The 24,308-nt window shown below is 41.0% G+C and overlaps 2 protein-coding genes across 8 annotated transcripts in view; both read left to right on the top strand.

Annotated features, from left to right (window-relative positions):
* fnip1 (folliculin interacting protein 1) overlaps nt 1–4,326 on the top strand; it is a 31,825-nt gene extending 27,499 nt beyond the window's left edge. For both annotated transcript variants that reach the window (XM_061702266.1, XM_061702265.1), the window contains 3 exons: nt 222–422; nt 1,456–1,571; nt 2,226–4,326. In XM_061702266.1, coding sequence (XP_061558250.1) covers nt 222–422; nt 1,456–1,571; nt 2,226–2,304 — 396 coding nt within the window. In that variant the 3' untranslated portion in view covers nt 2,305–4,326. The remainder of the gene's footprint in view (nt 1–221; nt 423–1,455; nt 1,572–2,225) is intronic.
* A 1,177-nt stretch (nt 4,327–5,503) lies between these two features.
* The window catches only part of rapgef6 (Rap guanine nucleotide exchange factor (GEF) 6), a 71,494-nt gene continuing 52,689 nt past the window's right edge, over nt 5,504–24,308 (top strand). For 5 of the 6 annotated variants that reach the window (XM_061702262.1, XM_061702258.1, XM_061702259.1 and 2 more), the window contains exons 1-4: nt 5,504–6,322; nt 16,256–16,326; nt 17,220–17,276; nt 17,929–18,012. In XM_061702262.1, the coding sequence (XP_061558246.1) occupies nt 6,248–6,322; nt 16,256–16,326; nt 17,220–17,276; nt 17,929–18,012 (287 nt within the window). In that variant the 5' untranslated portion in view covers nt 5,504–6,247. Of the gene's footprint in view, nt 6,323–16,255; nt 16,327–17,219; nt 17,277–17,928; nt 18,013–18,170; nt 19,316–24,308 lie in introns of those variants that run through there. The other variant, XM_061702264.1, reaches the window with a different exon arrangement.

Raw genomic sequence — 24,308 nt, 5'->3', positions numbered from 1 at the left:
GTCTCTTAAAATATGTGAATTTATCGTCATGTGATGACAAGACATCTTTTTAATTCCTGTTTTATTCAGCGATACATGTTATTTATGTTTAATGAGCGTTGCATTCATGAGGGGGCCCTTGGAAAAATGTCTCCCTTGTAAAGGGGTCCTTGGACCCCAAAAGCACAAAAAACACCAGGGGAAACCAATGGTGTAACGGCATCCGGTGTTGTTGTACGCAGCATCCGGTACTGGACGAGCCCATTGCCGAGGCCGTGTGTATTGTGGCCGACACGGACAAGTGGACGGTGCAGGTGGCCAGCAGCCAAAGAAGAGCCACCGATGTGGGCAAGCTGGGCAAGGAGGTACTGGTGTCAAGCCTGGTGTCAGGACTGCTGCACTCCACGCAGCAGCTCTACAAGCTCAACATGTCGCCCAACTTTGTACGTAACACACAACACACTGACGCCTCCAAATTCCAATTTGTACAATCCGTAATTTCTCCAAAATTCATCGAATTAAATTGAGAAAATCCAGAAGTGGAACAGTCATCCTGCGAGATTTGAGAAAATCTTGTGACTTCAGCAAATCTAACAAGACTTAAGAAAATCTTGATAGTGTCTCTCGTCAGATTTGAGAAAATCTCATGAGACTTTCCCCCAAATCTTGAGACTTCAAAAAACCTTGTGAAAATTAAGAAAATCCTGTGAAACCTAAAACAAACAAGATATCTTGAGTCTTTAGAAAATGTTTTGAGGCTTCGGCAAATCTAGTGAGACCAGCAAATCTCTTCAGACGTCGACAAATTCAGTGAGACGTTTTTAAATCTCACAAGACTCTAGTGAATCTTGTGCCACCTAGAAAATCTCACAAGAGTCAAGCGAGTCCAACCAGTGTCTCTTGTAAGAAAATCCTGCGAGACTTCAGCAAATCTGTGGACTTCAGTGACTCTCGCGAGACTTTCCAGAATCTCGTGAGATTTTACAAAATCCCTTTTAAACCTGTAAAAAAAATCTCCTGAGTTTGCAGAAAATGTCGTCAGACTTAAGCAAATCTTGTTAGTTTTGAAAATCTTATGAGACTTGAACACATTTTCAGATTTGAGAAAATTTCACGAAACCTTTAAAAAAATCTTGAGACTTCAGCAAACGTAGAAAGACTTCGGCAAATCTCACGAGACTTCAGCACCTCTTGTTAGACTTTAGAAAAGCTTGTGACAGTTCAGTAAAACTTGAGACCAGCAAATCTCATGACACTAGAGCAAATCTCTTAAGACATCCGCAAATCTCATGAGAATTTAGAAACGTTTTGTCAGATTCCAGATAAGCTTGTGATACTTCAGCAAAACTTGTGAAACCTTTAAAAAAAAATAATAATAATAATAATCTAGTGCGACTTGACCAAATCACATGAGACTTTAGCTTGGCTACCAAGGTTTTGATGGCGTGAATTTGAACTGATCTCCTTCCTCCTCAGTGCATCATGCACCTGGAGGACCGCCTGCAGGAGATCTACTTCAAGAGTAAGATGTTGGCCGAGTACCTGAAGGGCCAGAAGAGAGTCCACGTCAAAGAACTGGGCATGGTTTTAGGGTGAGCACCCAGTTTTCTTATTGTTATACAAGGGGGTACAAAATGAGGTACACAGTTAACTTGAAATTAACCTATTTAAGGGAGCAAGAAAAGAAGGCTAGACGTAAGTGAGTGAGTGAGTGAGGAAGGGAGGAAGGAAGTATTAATGGAGTCAAGAGGGACAGACGGAAGGACGGATGAACGAAGGAAGCAAGCAAGCAAGGTAGGGAGGATGGAAGGGAGGAAAGAAGGGTGGTTGGAAGGAAGAACTAAGGATGTCTCTTGTAGGTAAGAAATGGATGAGTGAAGGAAGGGAGGAAGTAAAGATGGATGGTATGAAAGGATGAAAAGAATGGCGGATGTAGTGAAAGAAGGGAGGAGAAATGAAGGAGGATGTTATGAAAGGAGGGATTTTAGGAAGGAAGCAAGCAAGGAACGACAAAGGAAGGATTGACCTGAAACCCTAACACTATTTTAAAACCCTCATTTGAATTTACCTGATGAAGCCATGTTTAACAAATGTCATTGTAATAAACAATTGTAAATGTACTCAAATGAACAAAAAGTCAAGTATGTAGCCACTTTTAGCCCACCCTGTATTATTATCATATAAATGTCTTTTTGGGAGCATAATATGACGTGTCCCTTTTTTTTTTTTTTTTTTTATTATTTCAGGATCGAATCGAGCGACCTTCCGCTTCTGGCCGCCGTGGCCAGCACTCACTCGCCCTACGTGGCCCAGATCCTGCTGTGAGGGCGACAACGCTCCTTTTTTTTCTCCCTTCATTTTCTTTGTGGATGGACCTCACGCACTGTTGCTGCTGACAGGTGGAGTGTCCGATCGTACCACAGGAGGGTACTATTGGGCAAGAAAGGAAGAATCTTTGAATGTTTTTTTTCTTTTCTTTCTTGGACACCAAGCCAAAGACTTGACTGCCAAGGGGTGTTAGGATCACGCTGAAAAGAAACTGAATGTTACACCACGAGAGTGAAGTCAGAATCTTATGAGGAGTAAAGACATATTTTTCCTATAAAAATAAATTGTATATTTTTGGGGGGGGGAAATCATAATCTTTCAAGAATAATACCAGATGATTGTATCTAAAGGAGGCTTTCCCCCTCCTTATATTTCCGAAATTGTTCTTGTGATATTATGGCTTTTTCTCTCCCTCCAAAAATAGAAAATGTTCTTTTCTCAAAAACGTACTCTCAGTTTTTTTTTCTTTTTCTTGAATGTGTACAAATTTTCTTCTCTAAAATATCACATTTCTTTCTCGAAATCATAGGACTTCCCCCCCCCCAAAAAAGATTCCACTTTTTTCTTGAAAGTATACCACTTTTCCTTTAAAAAAACCAAAACGTTTTTTTCTCGTGATATTAATGATAACAGTTTATTGTATCAAATATGAAACTTGAAACTTTTTTCTAGAAAATATACAACTTTTTTTTAACCAAAATATGCAAGTGGTATACGATTGTATTTCTTTAAAGAAATAAAAATCTAAAAAATGGTGATTCATTCTTACAAGATCCCGATTTTTTTTCCCCTCAAATGTTACTTTGTTCTCAGAAATTGGCAACTTTTTATCCCCACAAAATATGCACTTTTTTTTTTTTTTTTTTTTTACAAAAAAAAGATGTTAATGTATTCACATAAGATGGAGTTTTACTCATTCATTTTCTCGAAAATTAGCGACTACTTTCTCGAAATATGTAGGGTTTTTTTCCCCCCGCAAAAAAATACTAATCCTTTTCACTCAAATATACAACTCTATTCTCAATAATCGGTGACTTCTTTTTTTATAAATAAAAAAAGAAATATATGCAGCATTTTTCAGAAAAAAAATATCCTGATTACCACTTTTTTTTCTCTCATGAGAAAATGAGACTTTTTTTTTTCTTAATTTTAAGTTCTCAAATCAGCGACTTCATTCTAGAATTTACTACTTTATTTTCTCTAGTTAATTTTTTATTTAATTCCTATAAGATTTCAACTTTAATCTTTTTTTTTTTTTTATTTCCATATAACTTGGCCCTAACACTCCTTGGTAGTTGATGAACTTTAAATGCCGAGAAAGACGTTTTGAGGAATCGATTTTGTGCTTTTTTTCCGTACAATCTCCAACAAGCCAGTCGTGTCGTAAGTAAGGACGGCACTTAATTTTACAAGCCAAATTTGACCTTTTGCCCCTTTCTGTTCGTACTCAAATTTACTGCGACAAACCGGTTCAGAAAATTTCCAAGCACTACCTCAGATCCTCTTATGCACCTGTCACAACAAAACCCTGAGGTCAGTTATTAAAAAGGGAATTCTAACTCTTTAAATCAACATTTAACTTATTTTTTCTTCCTCCTGTTGTGGAATCATCGCTGCGTCCATTTTACAACCAAAACAAAAAATGCTGAATATTTTCACACTTTTCTACCATGTTTACGATGAGAAGTAACTGCGACACGATGTAGGAAAATCCATGGAGGGTTCTTCTTCTTCTTTGTTTTTTAACAGTGCTTTCATTGTTTTTGTCTTAATGGGTAATGATGACATAGTCGCAGGCTTCCAAACAGGCGCTAACGTCGATTAGCGCTTGTTGTTTGCGCGTTAAAAGGTGTCCTTTGTTTATGACTAAGTTATTTTTGTGGACTGTACAATTCATTTCCATGTATTTATACCTTTTAAACAATTGTCTACTCAGAAATAGATCTTTTTCCCAATTTTATGGGAATGTGCAATAAAGATGCAGACATTTGGACATAAAGAGGTCTTCTATTTGTTGATTATATTTTTGCAATTGTTAGATACCTTTGCCACAATAACATAAACATTTTACATGCATTTCTTTAAACAACAGACTTTGGTGTAAACTATATTTTTTAATTATAACAATTTGGAAACATTTATATTAATTATAAGTAAATTTTTTATATATTTTAGAAAATACTATTTTAAAAGTTGGCATACTATTGAATATTTGTTGATTTTTAACTAAGCACTATAAAGTGTGATGATTAAAATTTATTCAAATTTGCTGTAGTGCTTTTTTGTTTAAAAAAGCATACATTTCGTAATTCGCTTTTTAAATATTGCATTTGTTTAAAACCATAACTAAATTATTTTGATACCATGATTTTAAAAATTCATACAGTATATTAATATAGAATATTTAAATTATGAAACATTTTCAAATGCACTTTTTTTTTAAAATAGTAATGATTCCCAGAAATCAAATTGCTACATTAATATTGCAGTGCAAGTATAAAGTATTTTTAATATTATTAAAGGTAGATATTTCTGCTATTTTATCAACTACAATATTTTAAACAATCCTTTGTTATTAATATTACACATCTTATTTGTAATTTTCTAAAAAACAAAAGCACTAACTTTTGTGTCTTTTCATTACAATTATTCAAAATAATTTACACTAACAAGCAAAAGATTTATTGTATGACTACAATTTAAAAATAAATATGTACGACACAAATGATTAAAATGAAATATTGAGGATAAGTGGTAAAGAAAATGGATGGATGGATATTGTCGTTTTTGTTTTTGTTTTAAATAACACTGACCACTATTGTAACTGTAAAGTTGAGCTTTTTACTATTTCCTAAAATGATTCAGTGTCTATTATTGCATGTCTTATTTGTAAAATACATATATATTTTTTAAATACTATTTTAAAATGACTTAATATTTAATACTCTATTAATATTATTGCACATTTTATTAAATAGTGTAAATGGTAAAGTAGTCATATGAATCGAGTGTGGTCACCATGTGAACCTTTCCAGCCCCCTTTAATGCCGCCCCTCCGCCCCCCACCGCGGCACTGAATGTCGAGCAAAACGAGCGCGCTCGCCGCCGTTATGCAATAAAACCAGCGCAGCAAGGAGTGTCCAAAAAAGTGACTCAAAATAAGTTCCGTTTCTTGTCATAACACGTTTACATAACACAGTATGTCGACGTCTGAATACAGGATAAAGTTACTCACATAAAATTGTGTTATTTATGAACGTCTTGGCTTTCATCCCGGTAGTCAGATTTCGCTCCACTTTTAACAGCTACTGAAAGTGTCAGGAGCCAGTGATGCCTTCAGGGACTGCGTCAAAGTACGTGGCGTTTGAATTTACCAGTACTACACGCCGAATTTATATTTTAAAACGTCAAAACAGGTGAAGTGATTTTATTAAGATGTCTTAAATCCGTAGTAGTAGATCGAATTATAAATTATGTTGTTGTTTTGTCCGACCCAAGTCGCTGTTCGTCGCCACCGGTTTCTTCCCCGTCCAGGTGTACTTGAACGCAGCGCCCCTTTACTGGCAAACAGATGTATGTCGTCAACTCGCCACATTTGCTCCTTTCTCCGGGAGGAGGGGACCTAAAATCTCCACCGTTCGGATGGAACTCGCGGCGGCAGCGGTCGAGATGGACGTACGCAGCCCGTGACGCACCGGATACAACTTTGTGGCACTTTTACACGGATTACGACGCTGTTTTGGGTGCATTTTTAGTTATCTTTTTTTTTTTATTTGGGCGTGTTTTAACTGCCCGGTTGGTGGGGAGTTGGCTGAAAAAGTTCTCCGTCCATGCACGCCCGGGCGAGGACAAGCTCCACCGCGGGGGATGTGACACCACCCGAAGCTTAAAGATCGACTAAAAAGGAAGGAAAAGTCCCTCCTGGGTGGAATTCGACGTTATGAAAATGACCGGAGCTATGGAAAGTGCTTTCAAACTGGCGCTGAGGAAGCCGCCCGCCCTGCGGACGGCAGAGGTACGTGAAGCCATCGCGCCTGTAAAGTAGCACATCGGCTTTTTTTCTTTTTCTTTTTTTTCCCTTCTCACCCTCCCTTCAAAAGTTAGCTCACAACTTCGAGGCTACTAACTTGTTTTGTGACCAGATTACGTGAATAAATCGCAGTACGTGGTATATAATGGCGAGTGAAATGATTTAAACTACTAATACACACACGGAGTGGCACGCTGCGGCGAACCGCGAACGTTACATACGTCAAAGGCGATTTGTGATTTCTGAATGTCTCTGAACGACACACCTGACCATCGATTGAGAACTAGCTACAACGATAAATGGGATGAACCCTATGATGTTAGAAGGTCCCTGAAGGCCACACCTGAACGTCAATAGATATAGTTGGTAACTTGTGTGTGAGCCTTTGTTCTTTTCTTTTATCGACAAAAAACTGACTCGGAAGTAGATAAATGGATAGATGTGTAAAGAATCCGAAAGATTTTGAAACTGTATCCCAAGCCAAGCAGGTCAGACGGCGATGTTTCTCGGGCAGCCGCAATTGTGAAACTCCCAGGGATTATTGTGCCATTTTATCGTAAGACATTTTGGATGAAATATAATACAAGATGCTCGCAACGTCCAAACCATTCAACCGTGTTCAGCGTGCATCTTGACAGCCCCAGTGCATTGTGGGTCCGATGACAGCGGCAAGCGTGACCTGTGGTGCGTTCATGTCTGCTCCGTGGAAGCGCAGTAATGGTGGAGCAAGCGTTTTTTTTTTGTTTTTTTTTTTTCTCTCCCCCTTTTGGTTTCATAAAGGGCCTGTTTGACGCCTCTTGATCCCCTGTTTGTTTGCGTCCGCGTGCCGGCCAGAAAGCCTCTTTCACGCCGTCCATAGAGCGCTTTTGTGCACACATGAACAAACCATAACAAGCGCGCTCCGTCGGCCAATGAACGTCAGAAGGGCCGAACCGGGCGTTCTCGTCCGGTCCACCGTGTAATTTCTAAAAAAAAAAAACAAATAAAACCTCACAGGAAGTGTGATTTAAAAAATAAATAAAATTAAAAAAAAGATAAAAATTATTGGATTGCGATCCACTCTGTAAATTTCGAGTCCACTCTCGAGCACTCACTATACAAAATTTCAAACTTTCTGGGATTTTTATTTTTTATTTTTATTATTATTTTTTGTTCAAAGACATAACAACAGTCATGTTGCAATCCAAGATGTGCAGGTCAGCTGTGGTCAAAGGTCCAATCACAGCACAATGTCTTATCCGCTCTCCAGTAAATTTACCATTATCGTGGATTATTGTTCATATCAGAGAAAGAGTCCTGTTGATTTTGAATGATGAGCAGAGGCCAAGATGCTCAAGGAGGGTGCGGTCAAAGGTGTGTGCAATCTGTCCACATTTCTCATCCACTCTCGAGCAGCCACATTTCGGACTGAATTTACTTTCTAACCTTTGGGGGCTTTTGTTTGCTATCAAGAGCAAGAATCCTGGCAAAATTTGACACAAGGAGGAACAATGCAAGATATTAAAGGGAGCTGGAGTCAACGACCCAATCACTGAAATGTTTCTCGTCCACTCTCGAGCAGTCACAGTTCTAAATTTGAAACTTTTGCTTGAAACGTTTTTCTGAAGTGGTCACGGTAGCCGATCACCATGTGTCGAATCACTTCATATTTCTCGTCCACTCTCGAACCCTTACTATTCTCAAGTCGAGTTTTGATTTCAAAACAAGAATCCTGTTGATTTTACATACACAGTACACGGCCCATGATGCCTAGCTAAAAGGTATGCACTCTGTCTCATCCACTCTCGAGCAATCACAGATCGGAGTGAATCTAACTCCCAAGCTTTTGGGGATTCATGTTCAGTCATGTCAGTGCAAGAACCCTGTTGATTTTTATTGTTGTGCGCTCGTAGTCACTGCGAAGTGTCTCATCCACTCTTGAGCAACCGAGATTCGTAATTCATCCAAAAGTTACACTAAGATCCTCTTGATTTCGTATGATATGCAATCCAAGACGTGTGCGTGTTATCACTGCGATGTTTCTCGTCCACTCTCGAGCAGGCAAAATTCGTTACAGTGAATTTCTGCTCAATCCCATGGCCTAAATCATGTTGATTTTGGATAGAGGTTAGGATGGCTGGATTCAATCACCAAATCAATCAGTGCTTGATTGTTATCCACTCTTAATTAGCCACAATTTTGTCCATTTAAAGTTCACGTTCCAAGCAACTAGGCTTTATGACTCTGTGGTTAGCTCATGTTGTTGACTTCTTTTTATTTTTTTTTAACGTTCCAGCAGCGTTTCCGAAAAGCAAACCTGTTTTGAAGCATCAGGAAGCGTCCGCTCCAACGCCGTGCCTGCCGGCTATTGTTTAAAAGTAAACACGCCGCCGCTTCCTGCGGGCACCCGGTCTCAGCCCGCCGCGCTGTCGCTAGCGCGAGTCATAGCTGGCGCATGTGTGCATTTGTGTGCGTACATTCCATTCAGCAGAGCAGGCGTGAACAAGCACACTGCTCTCGGCATGGAATGCGCAAGGAGGCTACAGGTGAACTCACCTCACATAGTTTAGTCAGCCAATCACAGTAAATGGCCGTGGCCGAAGTACATTTTTCCACACAGGCAAATTTTTTTGTGTCCATGTAGCCTAGCAAGCAGCTATAATCCTCCTTAGTTAAACTCATTCACTGCCAGCCCTCCCAGTTAACATGGATATTTAACTTCTAAAGCCGTCAATGGCAGCGAATGTGACGCAGTGATGGCTGCGGCAGCCCGTTTAGTCACCCCTGTCACGTTAAAGGTGAAAGGTTGCTGGATGTGCAGGTTAACGTTAAGCTAATGGGTAGCTGCCGCCAATGAATGGTGAGCAAAGATCCGGCGTCTTCCTGTCTCGCCGGGCTACACCCGACTGCTATCGCATCAACGTCAAACGCTAAGCAGAGCTGCAGTGTTGTCGGATGTGCAGATTAACGTTAGCCAACAGCAATGTCAAACATATACAATTGCACTGATCCAACATAACACAGTTTTTGTTTTGTTTTGCCTGTGTAAAGACCAAAGTGAGCTGCTGTAAGGTGTCGAACATTCCTGAAAGTGCCGCCACGCCGCAATGAAAGTGTCACTTTCCCGTCAGACGTGTCCTAGATTGTTGCTGCGTGTTGTCATGCATTACACCCCCCCACCCCAGGTGCTCTCGTCCACCTGTGATGCAAAGTGGGTCACTAGATGGAATACCTCCCTCAAGGCTTCTGGAGGTGGAGATGAACAGAGGTTGTGCAACCAAACAATGACGTCGTCTGCCGACATTCTTTTTTTAAAATTTATTTTCTTTTTAACGCAATTTCCTCTGCGATAAGACAACTGACTCACATGTCTCGAATCACAAGCCATCAAGAAAGGCTTTTTTATGTTCAGTATGAGTCTGCTAAAAGAGAACCAACCCGATTTGATTTTGGGTGATGTGCGAAGATATGGACACTGTCGAGAAGGGCCACAGTCAATTTTGTTATGATACTACATCACAATATTGCATAAAAGGAAGAAATCTTTTTTACTACGGCATCAATATCCATAATTGATGCTGCGGTATTAATACTGCAATGATGATATTAACTTTTAAAAAGATATCGTGACTGTGACACAATGATTCATTTGGAAGAAAACTATTTCGGACGAGAGGAACATTAACGATATTTTATGCTGTGGTATTGTTCCATGTACCGATACTGTAACGTCAGCAGCCGATGCGATGATATCAAAATAGCTTATAAACGATAATGTCGCGATACAGCGATTAAATTGGAAGAAAACCACATTCGATGACTGCAGCAATATCGATGTTTCATGCTTTGAGTATATCAGACTATTTCAAAAAATAACTTTTATGATATTTTATGCAGCGATACAACGATTACATTGGAAGAAAAACATAGGCTCATGGCAAAACTACTACTCTTAAGATCATTATTATTCGAAAATGTCAGATAATTATAATTTTGGTAGGGTCAGTGCAATGTTTCTCGTTGACTCTCGGGCAGCCACAATTCAGAATGAAGCGGGCACTCCTTCAAACTTTGCGCCATCGTTGTTCTTGGGGCAAGTCGGTGCGAGAATTCTATGGATTTCAGTCCGCATCGTTCCGTGGTTTTAGTTAGTCAAAGGCTCAACCTGACAGGTTTGAAAGGAATGCGCCCCGCGTCGCCTCCGGAACGCCAGGAATGTGACAGCTGCATTCCCGGAACGTTTCTTCCCAAAACAATGAGCACAGAAGACAAAAGTAAAGCTTCCTGTCACAGCTGTTATGGGGAGAATATAAAAAGCTGCTGTTTTTTTTTTTTTTTGAAATTGGATGGCAAACAGGAAGTGAAAGGTCCTGACTCAGTCGTGGTTTTTTTCACAGCTGTGATGATGAAAAGTTGACTAAACATGGCGACGTTACTTAGTACACTTCAACTTCACATCTTCAAGGCATGAAAGCGCAGTCCCGTTTGGCCCAAATTGCTGCTATTTGAGTGCCTTTGAATGTAATTTGTGTATGTATTTTATTGAAACTTGTGATTATTATGCCAGTATCTCTTGTAACAAGTAAAATTAGCCTGTGACCCAAATGTATAATGTCACCACTTTGTCGCCTACAATACAAAGTGCTTTCACAAAAATAAAGCGTACACAAGCTGTATTTAAAACAAGCTCATAATTTTGCTTTAAGGTCACGAGATTAATGCTAACGCATAATGGGAAACTCCATAGATGGGCTAACGAATAGCATTGGAGTTGCGGTATGATAACCTTTTAAGCAACGGATATTTGAACGCAAACAGTGCCGGATCGCACGTAGAAAGATAACGACGATACTCGGGCACGCGTTCTTTATCATCTGCGAAGAACGACAAATATCACTGCTGTACTGAGGAGCTGAGATGTGCAGAATATCTGCATGTTTGCATTATGCTGCCCCCAGGTCGTCAAGGCACGGCAGACACCAGAAGATTGAAGAAAATGTTGTAAAACTGATACATTTCTTTACATTTTTAAAAAGTATGTCATTGTTGTATGTCTTTTTTTCTTCCTAAAGTTAAATTGCTAACTTACACAAGGAGCTGAATGGCTGTTAACAGGGCAAAGATCCCTGATTTTCTTTTTTTTTCTTTATTTCTTTACGCTAAAGCCCTTCATTGACGCCCACTGCCTCGTCCTCGTCAGAAACATCCTCCTGCCGCTTCATTCATTCCAGCATAATACTCATCTAAAATTACACGGAGGGTCATAGTTTCCACCGGAGTGTGTGTGGCGTGTGGATTTTGCGCGGTTTGGGCGGATGACGCGGCCGCTTTCCAGGCCCGGTCGTCGGCCGGCCCTTCCCCAGTTGCAAAGACTTTCCAGGTGACTTTTTCACACTTTTTTTTGGTTTGTTTTTTTTCTCGATGATGCTACCCAGCTAGGACCGGCGACTTCCAGCGTATGGAAATCATACGCGTTTGCCATATTTCTTTCCACCCGTCTGCTTTTGTGCCGCTTTTTAAGCGATTTGCCGGCCGATCGCCCTCATGTGTCTTCAATTACGCCGTATCGCCGGGCAGCCAGCGAGCGATGTTTGGGTCTGTGTGTGTGCGTGTGTGTGTGTGTGTGTGTGTGAGTGAGTTTTGTTGCTAAGAATAGCGCCTTTGTACAGCCCGGAGAGGGGAATTAGCTGTAAGTGCTACAAGTGCTCTTGTAACCCCACATTGATGCTGCCTGTGATAACGCCTCCGTCGGCCTTAAGGAATTCAGACTCTTGAAGAAAACGAGGCGATGTCCTCATTTCATTGCATAAAACCCCAAAAAAACAGCAACTACTTTGCTGCCTCAGGCTGTGGTAGGAATCCAAAGCAAACGTAAAGAGAGCAAGACAATGTCCTAACTTTACAGTGCAAAAAATAAAAGAAATCCCTTTTTTCGGGCTCAAACAGTTAATGGATAAAGACGAATCATTTTAGATTTTAGAGATTTCGATTAGGACGCAGTACTTTGCTGCCTTAATGGGTTCCTGTAGAAACCGAATGTAAACATGAAGCAAGCAAGGTAATGTTCCCAAAAAAATAAATAAAAAGAATCATCTCTTTCCAGGCTGTCTTGAACAGGAAATTGATATAAGTGATGTTGGATTTTTGAGCTTTCGTGTAGGACCGAGTACGTTGCTGCCTCAATGGGTTGCGGTAGAAATCCAACGTGAAGTTGAAGTGAGCAAGGATAAGATACGATGACCATGTCCTAACTTTTGTCCCGAGCTTTATTCGAGAAGGCTCAACCGTTTTGCAGCCTCGACGGGCTCCAGTAGAAATTGGAGCTAAACTTGAAAGGAGGAAGGCAAGGTTCGAACTCTATTGCGGGAAAGAATAGTACTTTCTCGAAAGACCGAGTGAAAGTTACTTCAACGGACCGCTGTAGGAATTGAAAGAAGAAAGCAAAGCCATTTTCTTTCTCGAGGCCCCAAGTACTGTCTTGTTGTCTGTGGCTTATTATCCTTAACGAAGAACTTTATTTTGCCTTTTCATTTCGCATTCACCTGCTGAACAGCTCTGTCCAAACACATTGCGCAGGCTTGTTTGTCCTCAGCCAAGTGCAATGTTGGCCCGAAACCCGGAGGAGTCGAAGGTTTATGTAAACGGTGAGGGTCAGCTATGCGGCCGAGACGTTTGTTCCGACATTTTGAAAGGGACGCGCTGTGTCTTGTGTCCACAATAGCCTCCGTGTGGCATATTCATTGGCACCAAGCGTCCAACAAAGCTCTTGAAAAGCCTTGAAATTGTCCAAAAAAACCTCCTCCCGTTCCATATGAGCGCCACGTAAGTCTCCTCACACCTCTCCAGAAGTATCGAACAAACCTCATTAAACTGTCCCACAAATCTGAAAAATCAAGTATCCATCAAAGGTTCATACATTGCTGAGTGTTCTTGACATTTAACATTTATTCCATATTTATTATTTCAAATCCAGCGTGGGAATAGAAGGCGACCTCTTGATGTTGAACATCAGAAATGCGTTGGGTGGGCGTCGATGGCAACAAGTAGCTTTTTGTGCGAGCGCCAGTGACGCACATACAAAAATAAAATGCATAAACTCTGCTAGCGTAACATTTAGTGTGGGCCAAAACAAAGACTGGATTCCACTTTGGGGAAAAGGTCAAAGTGGTTTAATTGGACTGTGTGTTGGCAACTGCTTATAGTGCAGGCGTCTTGAGTGTGTCACTTTTGTGTCTGCCAGCAGGTGGCAGCATCATTGCAGCAGAGCTCCTCACACACACGTTGCAGACACAAACGAAAGACCTCACCACCGTTTGGGCCACAAATAGCAACTACTTCAAGTGTTGCTATTTTGGGGGGCATGAAAAAGTGTTTCTGATGCATTGACGCTCCTTCCTGCTTGACACGGACCCGCGACTAGCGGCTGCAAATTCCTTGTGTGTTTTTGAGATGCTTTCTGGGAGGGTCGAGGACGCTGCTGCCTCAACGGGCTGCGATTGAAATCTGAAGTCGACTTCAAGCGAGTGAGATGAAGTTTTTTTGTTTTTTTCCTTTGCAGAAGAACACGTTTTAAAAAGTAATTTCTCGTAGGACCAAATCTTACCAGGCTTGGCTGGAAATTGCAAAAGACAGAGGCGATGTCCCAACTGTATTGAAAGCACATTTAATTTTTTTAGTTTCTGGGGGGGGAAAAAAACAAGGACTTCGCCACATCAATGGGCTGAGGTAGAAATCCTAAGCCAAATTGAAGAGAGAGAGGCAATAGCCTAACTTTACTGTTAAAAAAAGAAACGACTAATAATAATAATTAAAAACTACATTCTAGTGGTCCCAAGGACTTGGCTGCCTCAACGGGCTGCGTTGGAAATCCAAACACTTGAAATGAGCGACGTGATTTCTAGTTTGATGAGGAAAAACTTTTTTTTCCCCTTAATTTCCATCCATCCATCCATCCATCCATCCATTTTCTGAGCCGCTTCTCCTCACTAGGGTCGCGGGCGTGCTGGAGCCCATCCCAGCTGTCATCGGGCAGGAGGCGGGGTACACCCTGAACTGGTTGCCAGCCAATCACAGGGCACATAGAAACAAACAACCATTCGCACTCACAGTCACGCCTACGGGCAATTTAGAGTCTCCAATTAATGCATGTTTTCGGGATGTGGGAGGAAACCGGAGTGCCCGGAGAAAACCCACGCAGGCACGGGGCGAACATGCAAACGCCACATAGGCGGGACCGGGGATCGAACCCGGGTCCTCAGAACTGCGAGGCTGACGCTCTAACCAGTCGGCCACCGTGCCGCCTCCAAACTTTCCAGAAGGCTAAAATTATTTGCTGCCTCAACGGGCAGTGGTAGAAATTGAAATGCATTTACTGAAGAAAGTAATTTTTACTGGATAGAATGTTCCTTTGACTTCTACAATAGCCTGTTGAGGCAGCAAAGTAAACTCAAAGCCAGCGTGGCGATTTCCTAACGTTAGTACAAAAACCTTTTTTGTTGCTGCATCGACGGGCTGCGGTAGCAATAGAAAGTGCGAAAGGGGGCCTCAGTAGGAGGGAGTGGAGCAATCCACGCCTCACAAATGACGGCTGCTCGCCTCGGGCTCGGGCTGACTCCACAACGGGGGGTGCTCACTGCAGCACTTGATTGTGCTGACTAACCCACTTCATGCAAGTCAATACGCTTCCACTTCCTCGCCGCCGCCGAACTGCTGTCACGCACCTCGAAATTCATCCCCCCCAAGCCAGTTTCCCAAAGCAGCGTGAGATTTGCTCGGCATGAAAAAATTCTCAAGGAGCCAAGTCACAGGAAGTCAGCCATTTTGATTTGAAGTCTGCTATTTTAGTGTCATTTAGGAAGTTTGATGACTCTTCATAAAACAAAGTAGTGGGCTCTATTTTGACACCAATTTCTTCAAGACACGATTACTCGACAGCGATCAATTAGGTGGGCTCCCTTCAGGCGCAGATCTGCTAAATGTCCGCATCCTGTCAGCCTCTTAGCGCTTTGACAGCTGGCCCCGATCGAGTGCTATTTCGGGAGCGCGACGTGTGGATGCTGTCACCCGCGTGTCGGCATCAATGTGGCCAACGCCGTTCTCGCGTCTGGAACATTCGACTTGGATGTCATGCTTTTTAAAAAATTTCAGCATTCTTTTCTTTCTTTTTTTTTTTTTTAAAATTGGAAATCAATATTTTTTCCCAAGGGTCAAAACCCAGTTACATTGATATTCTGATAAGTCAAATGTATTAAATCATTCTAAATAATAAGATTTTATATATCATTATTTTTATTGTGTTAGCCTCATAGGTAATAATATAGTTGTGAAAGTCATATTTGAAGGTTTTTGGAAAACAAGAAACAACAATTTTTCTTTATTAACTTAGGCCATTATGCTATGAGGCTAGTTTATCATTTATCTACTTTTACTTCTGTACAGAAATATACTATTGTTAAAGTAAAATGAATTAATCATTGAAAACATTTGTTTCATCTTTTTTTAAGAAAAAAAGAAATTGCATTGAAATTGAATTCTATACCGTAAATATTGGTCTTATTGATTTTATTATAAATGTATTTTTAAACATTTTAGTAAAAAGATTGTCGAAATCTCATACTGTCTATCTTTTGTTTTGTGCCTATATTAAAATTCTATAATAATATTAGTACTTGTTTTTTTATAGCTATATTTCTAAATATATAGAAAATGTACTGTATATAAATTCATTAAATTGAAATATCACATTATTTACAAATGCACTTTTCCAGTGCATTGTCACAATGGAAAAACTAAAAATATGTAAATCTGATAACATCTTTATTATAAATATATTTCCAAGTTAATGAAAAATAGAAAGTAAATTTTTTTTGTCTTCCAAAATGCCACCATTTAACATTAAAAATATAATCTTTTCTCTCTCTCTCTCTCTCTCTGTTTTAGGACTTGCACACCATCTACTGCCACCTCTACCACATGGACGTCCTCTCACACCTCAGGGAGCACCAGCTAAGGTCCGCCGTGCTAACACACAACGCTAACGATAGCCGCTAAATCAGGGTTGGACAAAGTGTGGCCCACGGGGCATATACGGCGCAGTCCGCTCTTTAATCCCGTTTACTCCCCTCCAGGCATTTACATTAGCAAGAGTCTTGGAATATTTCTTTTTTTCTTCTAAAATTGGATAATTACATTTTTTTTCTCTATTCATTTATTGCATTTAATAATTGAATGGCATAATGTAATTCATTGTCAATAAAAAAAACAATATTAGTCATATCAACAATTCAACAAATAGATTTAACCATTTATTAAATGTAAGTAATTCGTCATAAGTAAATTAATAAACAGTAAAATGAACAAATGTGAATGAATTGTTACTTTATTATTAAAATAAACACACCTTAATGCATAGAAATTCTGACTATATTCCTAAAATGTGTGAATTAAAATATATTCATTTGCTTAGTCATTGTCGATTTAGTTCATTTTTAAAAAATAAACATTCAAATACAAACATCTGTAAAATTGAACATTTTACATGAAATAAATTCTGTTCTTAAATAATTGGTTACTGGGCTCCTGTCTTCTTTAAAAATCAAATGTGGGCCTTCAAGCACAAAAGTTTGCACACCCCCGCGCTAGATGCAAATTGTTCCTGTTTGTAGGTGAGTCACATGGCAAACAGGTTTTCAAACATGTGGCTAAAGTATGCCCGACATGTCCGGAATGTTCCCTCCGTTGCTTCGAGTCAGGTGACGGCAATTAAAAATTATAAACAACAACGTCTGAACATCCCCGAAGGCGTGAATGGGATCCAAACTGTGACTTAAAAAAACAAAACAAAGATAATTCGTAAAACCGTGCCCCTCACTTGAACGTGTGTTTTGGTTGTTTCCTCCCTCAGGTCCATGTGCACCTCAGCCAGGTACGAGAGACACGAGGCCAACCACGTCCTCTTCTAGTGAGTACACTCGGAACACTCCGGAATAGACAAAAAAGGAGGCTGGTGGAGGCCCATATACCGGCGAAAGGAAGTGAAAATCCTCTGTTCCAGGATCAAACTGGATCCATCGTAAAGCTTTTTGACTGCACGGGCAGAATTTTGAAGTCACATTCTACCTTGTGAGGATAAGCGGCTCAGAAAATGGATGGATGGATGGGTTTAAACCCGGGTTAAGGTTTAAAATAGGGTTAGTGAAACCAGTAGCGTCGCTACGCCTGTTTTAGAGGGGCTTCTTGTTCGCCACAGAATGCCCGCCCCAGTCAACAATATTTTTAGTGGGGGGCTAAACCACCCCATGCTTCTAAACCTTGCGACACCCCTGTTTCAAACTAAGATTAGGGTTTTATTTTAGGGTTCAAACACGGGTTAGGATTTCAAAGTAGAGTTTCAAGACGGGGTTAATGTTTTTAAATTTGGTTTTCAAACAAGGTTTGGGGGGGGGTTTACAATCAAGGTTTAAGCCTATTTTCTGATTTCAAAGTGGGGTTGTAAACTAGAGAAAACAATTCAAGCAGTCAGTCTTCTTCGACAAAAGCGTATGGCGTCTTGATACGTCTTACGTAAAAAAGAACTTCACCAAGGTTGTTTTCGTCTCGTTCTTCTTCCGCAGTCCCGACAGCATCGCCAGCTGTTGGTACATCTTGCTGTCTGGGTCCGTCTTTGTCAAGGAGCACATGTACCTGGCCAGGTGCTGGTAAGTGTACATCAACATTCAACATGCGCACGCACACACACAGACACACACACACACACACACACACACAAGCTTATAACAAGGTGAAGAGGCATGGAAATGACCACAGCGTATCACATCGACACACAGCTATTGTTAACAATGTGTCTGTGTGTGTGTGTGTGTGTGTGTGTGTGCGTGTGCGTGTGCGTGTGCGCGCTTGTTTTGCCGCTGCCATCTATTGTGATGAACGGGGGTTCCCAAACTGTGGTACGCACAACCCCGGGGGTGTATGACCTTAAATATTAAAAAAGAAATCACACAATAAAAAGGTCAAATTTGACCATTTCCAAAACATTTACCTAAATTAATTTAGAATTTATTGCAAAGAAAAAAACCCTCACAAAATATATGTGATAATAGTAAAAAACTATTATGTATTCTTTTCAAAACCATGATACCTAAAATACCCACCACACAATGAATATTTTGTTCAATTATAATTACAAAATATAATTGATCTAAAAATACACCCCACAGATTTAATTCAATAAAATTTTAACAATTTTAACATTTTACCCAAAATTGGCAAATAAAAGAAAAATGAGGGTACTCCCCCAATGCCCATAACCCCACCCAAAATGTAATTCATTAAAATATGAAACAATTAAAATGTATGTAAGAAAGCACAATAACCAAAAACACAATAAATAGCAAATTACAATTTCTTGCAAAAAAGTACCAGTCCGTTTTCTAGTGCAACATAAAATCAGTGAAACTGATTTCCAATGTGCGTATTTTTTATTTTTTTTAGTCAGTGAAGCTAGCATGAGCTCCACATTCACGGTGAGCGTGCGTGTGCGCGTGCCTAGCCCGTAAATGTATGGGAGAGGTTTTTGGAAATGCAAAATGACCGGAGGGTGTGTGTTGGTTAGTGGTCACAGCAGGGGGTGTTGGAGCAGGTCAAAGTGTATTGTGTATTGTGTGTGTGTGTGTGCATAGTGCGCGTGCGGAATGTGTAGACTTGGGCGGAACAGTGGCTGGCCATGTGTTCCTGTGCAGCCTGCCCGCCTGGAGCCCGCCAGCACATCCCAGGCAGGAAATGAGCAACACGCACGTACACACGCACGCACGCACGCAAAGGCAGCCGACAGACAGAGCAGTATCAAGCGGGGGACAGCACACACGTACACACACACTCCTCCCTCTGAAACTTTTTGGCGGAGTAACTTTGGATCCCTTTTTTCCGCCTTCGTGGATAACATGCTGGATTTCCGTTCGCTTCTTCCCTGGAATCCCGAAAAGCGGACCTGTAAAATTCCCGGTTAGTGAGTTTCAACCTTTCTCTTTACCGCCGTTTCCTTATCCCACCCCCCCTCCCACCGTGAGGTGTTTCAAAACGCCTTCTTTCTACTTTTCCTGGCGTGTTTCATCTTGTGCTTCGGAAAGGACAGACATTTTCATGTTTAGGTCACAAACCCCCCACAAACACACCTATAAGTCAAATATAAGTATACAAATTACAATGATGGCATTCCCAAATTTGGGAATGTTCTTTGTTTCAAGTGAAACATTAACAACACTGTTCATGAGTGTTACAAAACAATGGGAACGTCACGTTTTGCAAATGACTCATAAAGTTATTGCGTGTGTGTCCATCCTTTATTTCTGTTGCCATTCCGCTTGGTCCTGGTAACTATGGAAACGGGGGTTATCAAATGGACCCGCAGCTCTGTTTGGATTGAGCTGTTGACCCCGCCCCCCCTACATAGAATGCTGTCTACACTTTTACAGATGAATCCAGTTTTGACATTTGAACCGTGCTTGAGGCCAACTTGACACCCGAAGTCTAGTTTGTTTGACTATTGTGAGTGTTGACTAGAAATAATCGAAAGTCAAAAAAGTCCATTTAGATCTTCAATCAACCAACCCTGTCTTTTAGGTAAAAACAAAACAAAACTGTACCACAGACCCATATAGGTGTTGTCATATGACTGTAAAGATGTTATTTCTTGCCAGTTACTCACACACGAATGATAACTGCTGCTGTGCCCAATAGAAATGAACAAGTGGAGTCGAAATAATCCAGAGTCAAAAATGTACCGTGTGCTTGGTTACACAAGTGGGGAAAATAAGGCAACATAACACATTTAATTAATACAATCGCCCCAGTCGGCAGTCATTCACGACAACCACCACCTTGCACAATAGAAATGAGCAGGACGACTAGAAATAATCCACACTCAAAAAGTCCACAACGCACTCAATCACACACGTTCACATATAGTTGTATAATGACTGGAGAGGTATGGCTACATTTTGGTTATGGACGATAACCACCACCTTACACAATAGAAATCAACAGGACGTCTTGAAATAATCCACATCGCACCTTGGACCGTAGAAATCAACAAATTGACAAGAAATAATCCACATTTAAATGACAATATTCACGACAAACTCAATCCCACACACCCTCGCCTACTAAGTCTCAATGACTAAAATCCGATAATTCCTTGCCAGTTATTCACAACCGTCACCTTGCACAATAGAAGTGAGCAAGACTTTCTCAAAGTAATCCACAGAGTTAAAAAAAAAAAAAAAAAAAAAAAAAACCCTACGGCACAAGCACAGAGAACTTTGAAAGACTTTTATTGTCGCTCTCATCCAAACTATTTGACATCCTCAAGAGTTGTCTTTCCTCTGAACATGGTTGCAGTCTGTTTCTGTCTGTGTGTGTGTGTGTGGCATTGGTTTCCTTACCGCCTGTCACAGTTTATTGCCCCGTGGCACCGCAGCTGTCAGTGGACCTGTCTGGAACCCCCCCCACCCCCTCCCCTTTGCAACCACCTCTCCCCAACCCACCTGCAACCCTCCCCCACAGTCAGACACTTGTTTCTAAAGAGCAAGGCTGAAAGATGGGTGGCGGCACAGAAAATCATCCCCTGCTCAAATCCAGCATTTTCCATGCTTTTTCCCCCCTGCCCAGGCTAAGTGCTTTGAGGACAATATATATATATATGTTTATGGACTCGAAAAGTCAGGTTGTAGTTGGAACTGTTATGTTAAGTGTTTTTTGTTTGTTTTGTTTTTTGGATTTACTGACAAGCTTGTCAAAGATGTGGACTTTGTATCAACAACCACCATTATCAGACTGGTAAACTTCGAAGACATGATGGATTAGGATTGGTGTGCTCTTGTTGGGTTCTGTCTGACTGCTCTTGACAGCTGGTTGGTTCTATGAAACCATTCGGTGAAAAAGAAACGGCAAAAACAAATATCTGTCCTTTGTTTCAGTTTCAGGAGCTATGAGCGGCTTGGGTTTTAAAGCGTGTCGTCAAGCTTTGCCGCAATGCTCAGTCCACACGCAGTGCCAAGTGCCAGCGTCGACCATCTGTCTGGTGTACGAGGTTAAAATTTGGTAGCAATTGAGCAAAATCTGTTGGGAGTCTGTCTTTGAAGGACCCTTGGAAATGGTCAAAGTGTCCCTCAAATGGCAGACTTCCTTTGTCTTTTAAGGTGTGGCTTAACCTTTTTTTGTGGATCTACTCACCTACCAAATTTCATGTTGTCAGTGAAACTAGCTTTAGGCGGGGAATTCTCAAAAAGATTTGTTTTTATATGGCAAGTTATCAAATGACCAAAACTAAAACATCTCTCTGTTTAGCGTCATCCATCCATCTAGTATCCAAGTTTCAAATTTGGTAGCAATCGCACAAAATCTCTAGGACAAGTTTGTGTATTACCCCTGGAAATGGCCACTTGGAAAATGCAAACTTTTTTTGTCTTTTCAGACACACTTTTGTGGGTCTACTCATGATCAACATACCACATTTGATGTTACTAAGCAAAACGGGCTTTGTGGGCTGAATTTTCAAAAAAACAAATTTCAGCTTCTTCAAAATAATGCAACGAGTCATTTTTTTTGCACTGGTTTCAGTAGCTGTAGTATGAGGGTTTTGTGTTTTATGGCGAATCATCAAATTTTGTGACCATGTGCCACCAACACATAATGACAAAATCCCAAATGGTTTGCAATTTTGTCTTTTGTTTGTATGATTGTCAAAATAGGGAGCAAGTGGGACAAAATCTCTAGGATGAGTTTGTTTTTGAAGCACCCCTGGAAAGATTTGCCAAATATGATTGATTCAAACAAAAATGGCAGACTTCCTGGGTCTTTTCAGGCTTGGCTTCTTGAGACATTTTTTTTGTGGGTCTACTCACGACAGACGTGTCTACCAAATTTCATGTTTCTTGGTCAAACTAGCTTCGGGGCTGGATTTTCCCAAACATATTTCATTCATAAAGCCTGGCCGTTATGCTCTACCCACTCGAAATGACGAATACTAAAAATTCTTGCAATTTAGCATCATCTATCCATCCCGTATACAAAATTTGTAAGTAATCGGAGAAAGTCTCGAGGATGAGTTTGCTCAAATCTGTCACTCGCCTGGCCGACAAGCTCTGTAACCTCTGAAAGTCTCGCCTCACTGGAGGGCGTCACCAGCCGGCCTGACCTCCAGGAGGAGGGGCTCGCCGACAAGTCCCGAGTCCAGCGAGACCGCAGGCGTCGCTGGGTAGCGTCCCCGCCGCTCCTGGGTGGTCACCATAACGCGTAGTGGAGGGGTTCCTACACGGGTGCTTGAGTTTGAATGCGGATCGCATCAGTTGCAAGGGTAAGACGAGACCTTCGGGTGGCCTCGGGAATGTTCACGCTTAACCAAGGGAGGCATTTCTCAAATACCATACTTGACGAAAAGGTCTCCTGATTGACTGGAAACACAGCTCAGTTTTGGGTTACACTGGTTCGACTCCCTGCATAGAGATTAAGCAAAAAAAAAAAAAAAATATTTTGTACTTTCTATTTTTAAAGTGCTATACTCAAGCCAGGAGCGTCTGTACATAGCCTGGTGAAAACAAACCTCTGAATAATTTGACTGAAACTCAAACGATGCAAAAAAAAAAAAAAAAGCAGGTAAGTTTAATTGTTCACATGCGTAGTCTTCTGAAAACAATGAATTTAACTAAAAGAAGAACAATTTGACATATTTGCAGCAGGTATGTTACCCCAAAGTACACTTTAATGATTTTTTTTCACGCAAAAGTACATAAAAGAAAAAATCGTGTTGCCGGTAATTTCGATTGTTCATGTGTTGTACTCAAGCCCAACCGCTATGAGGTTAGCCATGTAGCCAGCCAAAAACAAAGAAGGAATTTGACCAAATGAAAAAATGATTTCTAAGTAATTTGGGTCATTTCAAGTGCCATACTCCAGCTTAGCGTCAGCTTGTAGCCGGTCGAAAAAAAAGAAGAATTTGCCATTACTAGATTTTCCGACGTTTACGTTGCAGGTTGGAAGTACATTTTTGGACTTTTCTCACAAAACTACACAAACAAATCAGGTCTTGCCAGTAATTTCAAATGTTCATGTGCAGTACGCATGCCTAGCACCCTCGAGCATCAGTGCATATTGCTGTGAAAACAAGCGCAGAAAGGACACGTTTTGCGCTTTTTCGGACAAAAGTACTTCCAAAAAGACGGCCCAAAAACGTGACACTTGTAATTTCGAATGTTCACGTGCCAGGCTAAAAATCCTTCGGTGCTGATCCAAATTAGGATTGTTGAGGCTTGGCGCGGAGGTCTGCACTCTATATTCTGGCTCGCTGTCATGTAGGTCTAGTTTCCCGGTAGCTGCGGAGAGGACGGAATGTGGAACTATTTCAAGAGACGAGACCATACTGTGGACAGAAAAGTGTCAGCGCGTAATCAGACGGAGTCGGCCGTCCCCGCGGCTCAACACACGTCCGTAATTAAAAGCAACCGCCGCCCGCATGCTTCCTCTAACAATGCTGAGTCGCCACTCCAGCTCGCCAAAGCAGCGCGGTGTGTGTGTCCGCGCGCAATTTGTTCGTAGGGAATCCTCTGAACACTGGTGGATGGCGCGGCGGGAAAACCACCGGTGTGTTTATAATTAGCTTAGCCACACGGCGACAGAGGCTTGCCATTATTTTAGGATGTGGACAGATTGCGCATTTTTTAGAGGCTGAAATTAGGAATGTTTGGGGTTGTTTGAGGGCTTTTCCCGTGACGACGTTGCCATGTTTCTGGCTGTCAGAGCGCACTGCTCGTAGTTGAATCAGTGTTGTGTGGAGTGATGAAGTGAAACGGAAAAAAAATACTTGAATAAAATGGTAATCTTACAAGAATGAAGTCAATTTCTTTTGGGGGAAAAAAAGGATCTTTTTTTTTTTTTTTCAAGAACAAATTCAGGTTTTCCTCAAAAGTAAAAATTTTTTGATAAAATAATTCAGATTTTT

Source organism: Phycodurus eques, chromosome 17 (assembly GCF_024500275.1).
Source record: "Phycodurus eques isolate BA_2022a chromosome 17, UOR_Pequ_1.1, whole genome shotgun sequence".
NCBI lineage: Eukaryota > Metazoa > Chordata > Actinopteri > Syngnathiformes > Syngnathidae > Phycodurus > Phycodurus eques.
This window is presented reverse-complemented; position numbering and strand designations above follow the sequence as displayed.